This window comes from Brienomyrus brachyistius, chromosome 24 (genome assembly GCF_023856365.1).
Source record: "Brienomyrus brachyistius isolate T26 chromosome 24, BBRACH_0.4, whole genome shotgun sequence".
NCBI lineage: Eukaryota > Metazoa > Chordata > Actinopteri > Osteoglossiformes > Mormyridae > Brienomyrus > Brienomyrus brachyistius.
Window position 1 is genome coordinate 3,782,203 of NC_064556.1, and position 10,159 is coordinate 3,792,361.

General features: G+C 44.2%; 1 protein-coding gene and 1 non-coding gene across 6 annotated transcripts in view; one reads left to right on the top strand and one right to left on the bottom strand.

Moving 5' to 3' along the window:
* LOC125719920 (glutamate receptor 1-like) overlaps nucleotides 1–8,948 on the top strand; it is a 71,602-nt gene extending 62,654 nt beyond the window's left edge. The window contains exons 14-16 of one of the 5 annotated variants that reach the window (XM_048994813.1): nucleotides 397–511; nucleotides 2,055–2,189; nucleotides 6,928–8,948. In XM_048994813.1, coding sequence (XP_048850770.1) covers nucleotides 397–511; nucleotides 2,055–2,189; nucleotides 6,928–7,095 — 418 coding nt within the window. In that variant the 3' untranslated portion in view covers nucleotides 7,096–8,948. The other 4 variants (XR_007385245.1, XR_007385246.1, XM_048994811.1 and 1 more) reach the window with 4 other exon arrangements.
* Nucleotides 8,949–9,439: 491 nt separating this feature from the next.
* trnai-uau (transfer RNA isoleucine (anticodon UAU)) lies at nucleotides 9,440–9,532 on the bottom strand. The gene is given in 2 exon segments: nucleotides 9,440–9,475; nucleotides 9,495–9,532. It is a non-coding gene; the product is annotated as a tRNA-Ile (tRNA).
* Nucleotides 9,533–10,159: the final 627 nt, after the last annotated feature.

Here is a 10,159-nt window from a genome sequence, read left to right on the forward strand (position 1 = left end):
CTCGGTTCGAAATAACGGGCTCACTTGAGTTTGGATCGGCCTCTTTGCAACGTCGCTCAATTTGCGCCTGACGAAATCTTTCACCTGCTGATATTTATTGGCCTTTTACTGGGGACGAAAATCAACCGGACTGATCATGTCATTTGCATAACCGAGTGTTTACAGTGTGCCGGTTACCCAAAGTGATATAGTAATACACATCTTGCAGTAGGGAGGAAGGAAATAAGGCTAGATGGAGTATTAATTCATATCACTTTGTCGTTAACTTTCAGATTTTTATTATGCTACCTTTAACATGTAAATACGTAAAGAGAACCTATTTCTGTTTATTTGCTCTGTCCAAAATAACATAAAATAACATGGATAATGTTATTTATGTTATTTCCCTGACTGAAGAATCCCCGTAAACCTCGCGGTGTTGAAGCTCAATGAGCAAGCCGTCTTAGACAAACTGAAAAACAAATGGTGGTACGATAAAGGGGAGTGTGGAAGCAAGGACTCCGCAAGAAAGGTCAGTCCAAGAGTCGCTCTTTCCTAATACACAAGACGTCGTTAATGCCCTTAAAGAAAACGCTCTCCTTCCCCTTATCCCGGGCACTTTTCCACCTCATCTCCAACCTGCCATTCACCTCGATGAGTCGCTTCTTCATCTTGACCCCCGTGAGATGCTGCATTATGGTTTGGGCGACTGCGATTTGACCGATGCAGTGTCCCGCTATCAGTCTCATTCAGTTCCTGCTTAATTTGTACAAATTGTCCTCTCGACGAAGGAACATCTGCATTTTTAATTGCTCTGAGCCCGTAAATGCGTAGGGAGTCAAATAAATAACCCTCTTTGTGGCAGTTATTGAAGTACCAGAAGGGTTACACCTGTCTTTTGTGCAACTATTGACTAAAATAATAGCTTTTTTTTATTAATGGCAGATCATTACTTGAGTTTTTGTGATAATGTTGAAGTAATAGTCAATTATATCAAATTCAGCACAAATGTAAGTTCTTTACAGTTACATTTTTACATAAAAAAAAATCAAAAACCTGTTGCCATATTTGTAACTGTACATCTGAAACAGTCATTCCGTGATGGAAGGCACGCAGTTACTCGCTAAAAACATCTTAGCACCATCCGGGCACAAGCATATAAATGTCAACATGAGGAAAAAAAAATCAATTGATGCAGCCAGTGTTTAAATCGGCGGTAAATAGCGTACCGCTAACGCATCCTTAAAATGAATCTGCAAGCTTTCTTACGGAAGCGCATCGATTTCCTAAACTGAACACACTGACCGTGTTTCCTTAGCCTGGGTCGCAGTCCCCAAACCAGAATGCATGTCAGTCACGCCCACAGCCCCTCTACGGCATTGCCGTGATTACCGCGGCCACACGTAACGCTGTAGCCAGTAGTAACGCCGTTAAATAAACGCCCATTGAGCCTTGCTGCCCTCCTATTTCACAGCGAATGGGACGAGAAGCTTGGTCCCGTTAGCAGTTAGCGTCAGATTTTAGCTTCTCCTCACCGCATGGAATTAGCGAATCTGTCACTGAAGAACAGAACGTCCTAAACCTACAACCCCAAATTCTAATACTATGAAAATATAATTCCGCTATTTGAAGATGGAAAAAAAAAAACTTTACTTTTACTTTCATTGTTTAATCGTATTAATGGATTGGTGGTTTATGACTTGACAGGAAGCCCACCCAGGATAGTTAGCTAGAACCTTCTGATGCTAAGCTTGTGATATGTGCATGAATGCATGTTTCTCTCGATACCAAGTATATTTTGCTCGTCTTTTTCTTCTTTGACTTTACACTTTAGACATGGTTAAATATACCAGAATTACACGTAATTAGTAACGTGTTTCATATCTATTTTTTTTTTACTAGATTTAACATTATTCTTTATTTTCTAATTAAAGTTACTGTTTTTATAATTACAATGCATGCATTGGATGGCTTGATTAATGTATTTGATTAGCGAAGGTTGCATTTCTGTTCTGTGTGTCGAGGAGTGCGTTTCCACTTGCCTTTCTCGTGACCCCATGTGTCTCTGTCTGTAGGACAAGACCAGCGCACTGAGCCTGAGCAACGTGGCTGGAGTGTTTTACATCCTCATCGGAGGACTGGGACTGGCCATGCTGGTGGCCCTGGTGGAGTTCTGTTACAAGTCGAGAACCGAGTCCAGGCGAATGAAGGTGTCCGTCTGCGATCCTCAGACCTCTCACTTCATGTCATTGAGTACCTGTCACGTGTAGAACAGAGGGGACTACACGCTGGAGATGCAGAGAACGGCCTATTATACCAAGGTGCAGTGACGCAGTGCGAAAACTTCGGTGCGGAAAAATGCCACGGGCCGGGAGGTTCTCCATTGTCATGATCTCGGGCTAGGGTCCAATATCCAGAACAAAAGGGGCAAGACAGAACCCGTAAGGATCTAGGGATATTTCAGTAGAAAGCAGGCAAATATTCCAAATCGTGATGCAAGATCGAAATCCAAAAAGCAGAACAAGGGTCACATACAGAAGCTAGAATATACATGGGCCACTCAAAGGTAGCATAAACTAACCAGACATTCGCTCAGGTAGTTAGATATACAGTATATAGACACACACCCTAATGAGTACCAAACGCATGTAGTGTCCTGCTAGCTCATCAGTCAGATAACAAACACCTGTTATACCAAAGGCAGCTGGGATACACATTGCATGCTGGGAAATGGAGTTCCCTAACTCTGGGTCGTAACAGTACCTGTGCTGATGGTGATCCAAAGGTGTATTTATGTTTGTCCTCCTTATACCTTGTCATGAATTTCCTCTCCATTCTCACATTTGCGTGTCTCTCGTTGTCCCTGACTCTGTGCACGTTCTCCTTGTGCTGCACCGTATTGACTTTCCCATGCTGTGAATGTGCCCTGGGTATGTGTTGGTGCCCCGTGCAGGTAGGTGCGGACTTGCCAGAACGCACGGGTAGGCAGGCATCTGGGCCCCCCCAAAAACCTGGGGCCCCATGAAGACAGAATTTTCATTTTTGAATGTAACATAATATGATCATTTACATTATGTCTGTCGTCTGCATTTTTAGTTACAGATTTCAGGACGGACAAAGTTGCCCCCCTCCCCATCCCGGCCGTAATGGTCCAGTCCTTCTTGGAGATTTTGTGCTACCCAGCTTTCCTCTGACAATGGAGCCCACTGGCTGTTTCACTGCCAAGCAAACCGGCACAAAGTAGCCAAACAGAACATGAAAGCCGGGCAAAGATACAAGTCTTACAATACATATCCCGTGTCTTTGATACTATCCCGCTAGAATGGTAGACAAAATGTGAACAGACGTGAGGAGAGCACAGCTACCTGAACGTATTGTGCAAAAATTCAAGACTAACCTTAGCCTCTGGAGTGAGGTTTCGCAGGGCTGCAGCCTAAGGTCACGGCAAAAGGGGGTTCATTAAGCATCTTTAATTTGCCTGATTGATCCGTGAGCATGATACCCCCCCCCCCCCCCCCCGCCCCGAATGGTGAATTTTACCAACAGCTCTCCAGCCCCCACCCTGATCAGTAAGCTTTACTACTGACACCTCCACACTTTAATTAGCATATTATTGATGTTCCATCGTTTTTTAATCCTCCCTCATTTCTCTTTCGCCTCCAAAAATAGCTGAATGGCTTATATAGGGGGCACCTGACCCCTGTCACCCCAGGGCCCCCAGAGGAGCAGGGCCTCCCTTGTCCCTGGGACGGACTGGCATCCCATGCAGGGTGCCCCTCCGTCTCATGGCCAGACTGCAGGCTGACTCTGACTGTGTTAGATGAGCAGTTTGGCACATGGACAGATGGATGCATCACTTCCTGCTAGTGTAGGCATGGATACCTGATATTGCTGGGCGTTTGCCTTAAATCTTAGATAATTTAAAATAGCAAAAACAAACCTGAAGTTAGTAACTTGGGCCGTGTTTGTGCTTGTTTACTCTTTACTGGTCTCCGATGAAACTCATCAAAAGCACCTAATTAGATTGTTTTGATGGCTTTGTATAATAGCGCATCTTTTTGAGCAAATTGGCTGTCTGGTTAGATTGTACAAACACAAAGCAGAAAGTTAATGTAAACCTCAAATTAGATGGTCCTCACCAGTTATGGTGAATCGCAATCATGGAAAAGAGTAACGATGTGCTGCTGAGTTTTGACAGATAAGGCTTCTTGTGAGCAAATGTTGTCGGGAAGTAGATGCGTCTTACTGTGATTCTGAGTAATTTAATGAAAAGAAAGCAGTTTTGGGGCGATTATTTAGCGTGCAGAAGGATCTCAGTGCCAGGGACAGCAGAGGTTGCCTCATGTTCAGCTCTCGGTCTGACATGTCTGCGTTTTTTTTCTTCCATAAGGAGAATCTTTGTCTCAATACGTTCAGTGAAAAACATTATCTGTTCATCTGCCACGCGAGTGCCTTTTTCGGAGGGGCGTAGTCAGGAATGTATTCAAAAGCATAACGTATGCAGACCCGTGTATTTAAGTTGATAAAAGATACAGCCGGCAGCCGTAGAGAAGCAGAGGTGTGTGTCTGATGAAAGGAAGCGATGGTGATGATTCTGCCCCTGAACTGGCATCCCTCAGTGTTCCTGAGTGTCATTCGGCATCTGCATTATTCATGAAGTCAGGAACTCAATCCGGGATTTAAGCAGTAAATGCAAGAATCCATGCATTCAGCGGCTCGTCAGACAGAAACAGCCCCCCCCCCCATTTCGATTTCCTCCCTCTGCTTTAATCTAGGAAGATGGTGTGTGTGCATTGTGTCCTGCTTACCGGCCTGTGTTATCTACAGAACATGCTACCTGATGGTCTGCAGCCGTGCGATTTGGTGTCTGTTCATTCGGCTCGTCGGCACAAGCGTGACTTTGTAACGGCGTCCGTCACTCGCCGCGATCAAACTAATCGTCCCGCATCAGTTGAGAAGCAAGAATCTCTCGGATCCTTGAAAGCGCTGTTGGGATTATAAAATGTATACATGGGCAGAGTGCTATTAAACATACGGATCATTAGCCGGCTTCACACAGCTCTGGCAAGGAAAGTGAAAGTTGGCTGCAGGCAAAATATATTCTGCAGTTTCTCCTGACATCTTGCTCACAACTTGCTGTACAGACGCCCCAAAATCATTGAGATATATATATATATCAGCTCTTTCATACTGCTTATTACTTTCTAGAATGTACAACAGTCATCCTGAATGTAATTCTTCACTTTCTCAGACTTCGAAAAAGGGGCCATTACTTGTCTGGTAGCCATCGTTCGAAAATGAAATTCAGGCATTCGTTAAGAGGAGTTGAAACCGCGACAGCATGTTCCTCGGTAGACTTCTGGACGACTATGCGAACCTGGAAATCATAAATATGATGTTGGAGGAGAAATTCTGCTGTGCGAAATCCCGGCTATTGACCGCTATTGTAGGCACCCTTGCAGAAACTGCAGCAAAGGCCTTATGGCATTAACACTAAGCAGTCTGCACTGCAGTGGGTGACTGGTAGTTCCATCCTTGGCAGGGGTGTGTACAGGGGCGGGGTCACAGGGGCACTGGCCCCAGCTGGAAGCTGATTGGCCCACAGCATGCTTCCTCCCCTGTCACTCACCGATTCAAAACATATCACTGGCTTTTGATAAGGTTAGCCTCTCTGTATGAATTATGGCCCCTCTGATGCCCACCCCCCGCCTTAAAAAAAAAATAAAAATCTACAATCACCCCTGATCCTTGGGTTCTTCAAACCATTACATCCTGGAAGATCACCTTCATAGCATAGGAGAAACACTACATCATTAAAGGCAAACTATTCGACGGACGGACACCATATGGCCAAGCCATCTGCCTCAGGCCAGCCTAAAACTCGTGACGGGACGCCTGCCTCAAAAGTCAGCCTAAAACTCGTGACGGGAGGCCTGCCTCAAAAGTCAGCCTAAAACTCATGACAGGAGGAGCGTCAGCCTCCTGCCTCCAGCCACCCCATTGAGCTACGCGGCAGCACGTGGAGCGGGGAAACGTACCAGGGGAACACCAAATAAACGGGGAACAGACACGTCTGACAGGGGCAGACGGCCACCGATCCTGACAAAAAGTACGTCAACTTGTCGGTAGTATTATGAAGGGTAGTATTATGAAGTTGGTCCATCCTCTGTTGCTATGATTGACTGTAGGAAGGTCTTCTGTTAAATGCTGGAACATCGTTGGTGGGATCTGCTGCCACTCAGGTGGGACATTGAGGTTGTGTGATCAGATCCCTTTCTGTGAACGTGTGTAGCTTCCACTTTGCAGCTGAACTTCTTCTCAGACGCTTCCATTCAGTCACTTCACTTTCTTCACCGGGGCAGAAAGCATGCATGTCATTTGTCATGTGTGTCACATGTGTTTGGCAAATACACCACAAGGTAAAGCTCTACAGATCATCTTGAGGTCTTTCACTGGTCCACTGTGCTTTTTCACCACTGAACTCATCTGCTGAGTCTTGCCATCAAACTCCAGGCACCTGTACGTGCTGTAGGACTGACGTGATGAGAAGGAGTTTCCATCCTCATTGGCTTCTTTCCTTTTTTGTCTTCTCCCCTTATATTCACAATAAAATCAGTGCACACTGACTGGGGTGGGCGTTCGAGACCCCCCCCCCCCCACCTCCTCAACCCAACCCAGATGTTTCAAAGACTAAATAAATACCTAGCGAGTAGACTCAGAAGATCATAGTTAGCGAGCACTTTAGCAGAACATGCCGCCATAGCATCCCCTAAACAAGGAACGTCTATCTGGCATTTAACATTTGGTGTATTGACTTTTTGTGACCAACAGGGGGCTCCACAAAATAAAAATGTGGTTTGGGTGGTGGTAAACACTGAAGGAGGTATATATATGCTGCACCATGTTGTTGTCCAGCTCTGATCTTGCGTCCCTCTATTCCCCATTCAGCAAATCATCAACAACGCCATGCTGCGCTCCACTTTGACCAGAATGACCCGGAATGGCAGCGGAGGCGAGAACGGGCGGATAGTGACGCATGACTTCCCGAAGGAGGCACAGACTCTGCCGTGCGTGAGCCACGCGGCCGGCATGGGCATCGGCGTGTCGGGAATGTGAAGGTGCCCCGGCTGGACGGAGTGAGCAGTCGGCAGGACGAGCCACGTCCTGCCAGGCTACCACAGGCCCTGCCGTCGAGCGGATCCATGCCATGATCAGACAATTCACTCTGAACTGTGGAGAGAGAGATTTTGTTTTTTTTTTTTTTTTTTTAGAGAAATCGTTTTCATCCACTGCAATAATGAAGCCATCTGGACTTAGCGAAGGATCGTACGAGCGCGTGGCGAAAGAGGGAAATCCCCCAAAATCTAACTCCTGCGCTGTGCCAGCACACTGTCCTGCTTACCCCTGTCATCGCTTGTGATTTACTTCTTTTTTTTTTAACTACTGAGCTGTCAGTGGTGACGTCGCCGCTGCAACAGCGGGCTGTAGTCCAAGACGTTCAAACAAAAAGTCACTTGGCAGAAACCGATAGGCTCCTCCCACTCTCTGTTATGTTCTGCTATTCGTCACATCTTTAAGTAGATGATAAAAAGAATGTACTAAGAATTATTGTTGGAAGTAGAAAAAAAATTGCATAAATTGTCTGTTATTATTATTATTACTATTATTATTATTATTATTATTTACCAGAATCCCAGGTATGGCTGTACCCATCTCTATCTGCCAATTTTTAAACGTAGTATTTAAATGGATGAGTTGTTGTATTATTTTATTATTTTTACCACTTTCTCAGTAGAAATATGACGTACTATACAGTACAATTCACAAGAGAAAAAGTTGTCTGAAGTCCTGAAAGAGCTTTCGTGAGAAGCCTGAGGGAGCACGTCCAATCAGGTCCAATCAAGTCAAAGCCCAAGAGCAAAAGCCTTTGTTTGAAAATCGGCCCGAATTGGAGGATCTGTGGAGTGGTATATACCTCCGCGTCCACGTGCATGTTCACACGGACAGTTCCGGTATTCACATATGTGTTTGATATGACCGTCTTCATGTATGTGAGATTTGTCCCGGTATCTTGCATGCTTGTGAAGCCGTATTTGCAAAATTGCCGGTTTACCATCTGTACAATGGCCAGGTGAAGGAATGACTGCTCTTCTCAGCATATCTGCATATCAGAAAGATACATTTTTCATTTTTTCTGATATTTATAAATTAGTATTATTCTGGCAAAGATCTTTTTAAGAGGGATTGACTCAAGTCAGTCTGACACGTTTGTGCCGAGAGAAACAAGAACGACTGCAATTAACCCACCGCTGTACCTTCTCTACAATGTCTGGACACTTTTATTTTGTTGAATCTGATTTGGAAACAGGTGTATGACAGCTTCCGGTTTTCCGTTTATTACTTTTTGCGCTATATTTTGTCCACACACACACACACAAACTACTGTACACAATTCTGTATATAGTGGTCCACACAAACTGGACGTGAAAGCATAAGAATTGCACTTAGATGCCCCCTTAAGGCCCTCAGACATTAATCCGTGACACATAAAACCTTAAAAAAAGTGTAATTACTTCAAAAACATCACATCCTACAGTACACTGTACAGATATATATTGTCCATCACAATTAATTGATTAGAATAATCATGATTTTTGTTGTTTTTATGGCACAGCACAGAACTATATAAGCCCTTTTCAAATATATTTGAAACATATTCTACTTTTTAAAGAACATTTTTATACCCTAATGAATAAAGACATTGTATACAGAATACTTACGTATGTAAATCTTGTTAAACTTGGTGTTGAGTTAGACATGACACGTCGTGTTCAGTTTAGTTTGTTTTGAGTTTAGTCTTGTTGATTTCGTGACATTTGCAGGGAAATTAACGGGGTATGGGGTCCATTAAAAAAATATGGTTTCACGGTTTGTTTGCTGAAATGCTATTAAAAAAAAGGTTAATCTTATGTGTTCAGCTTCACGATATTGTTGTTTTTAAGACCACGTTGTTACTTTGTGATTTCACATATTACCAGTGGAAAATTAATAATAAACGTGTTCATAAATAAATGCGGCCTTTTCCAAAAGAAACATTTTGGGTATTACTTTTTGAACACTGTGTTATGTTCCGCGTTGTTTGAGGAAATATATGGAATGAAGTGGATTCTTATTGTTTTGTGCTGTACGATTTTACTTCTGGATCAAGCCCAGTCACTTTGAAAGTTAGTGTTTTTTTTTCTTCGTGATTAGTAGTTGTTCATTCACGCATGCACTTCTGCATTTGGACTAAGAGGCCCTTATGCCCGTCTTCATGTATGTGAGATTTGTCCTGGTATCGTGCATGCTTGTGAAGCCGTCAACAATCTTTCAATCACAAGCACATTAAGCATCATAATGCATTAAGCACGGGGTCACCACGTAATACGTCTAAGTATAATGTATGCAGAAGCAAAGTTTTTGCTCCAGGTGAGGCTCGAACTCACAACCTCGGCATGGCTCCGCTTGCACTGCTGTATAAGTACCGCGCGCTAACCGATTGCGCCACTGGAGCCTCGCTTTCTCCCTGTAAATTTCTCCATTACATTGGCTAATTAAATTTTTCGTAAGTTTGGAATCGTTCCAGTGCATGAACGCTGTATATAAATTTAAGTTGCGTCGTTTATCGGTGAATGTGCTAGAAATTATCTTAGTTGATTTAATAATTAAAGTGTCAAACTGGTATCCAGTGTCTTGGTATCGATTACAATAAATGCCCTGTAGCTCTTTGATTGCACTATTACATTTTTCATCTGCCCCTGAAGCTCACGGGGAGTTCTACCTTATTGACAGTTCTGCTCTGTTTAACACGGAAGCCTGAACCTGCACGCAGGACCGGGGGAGCAGACGAGGCTGGACCTGGATTTATCGGCAAAGTCTGAGAGCTGAATAGGCTTTGCTGTAGTGTGTAGCGGGCTACTGTGGCCTCGCTCTTTTCCGGTTCTGGGATTGCTATCAGTGTGTGGAGTTCGCATGTTCACTCTGTGTTGGTAGTAAAATGACAGGTTTAAACCCCCCCCCTCCTCACTGAAATTTGTTCGCTCCTAACAAGACACGTGGGCAGGCGGTAAAATTATGGGTTTGAACCCGCTGGGAGTTCAATTTACATAGAGGGGCCTGATTGCAAGGTTGCTGGACACCT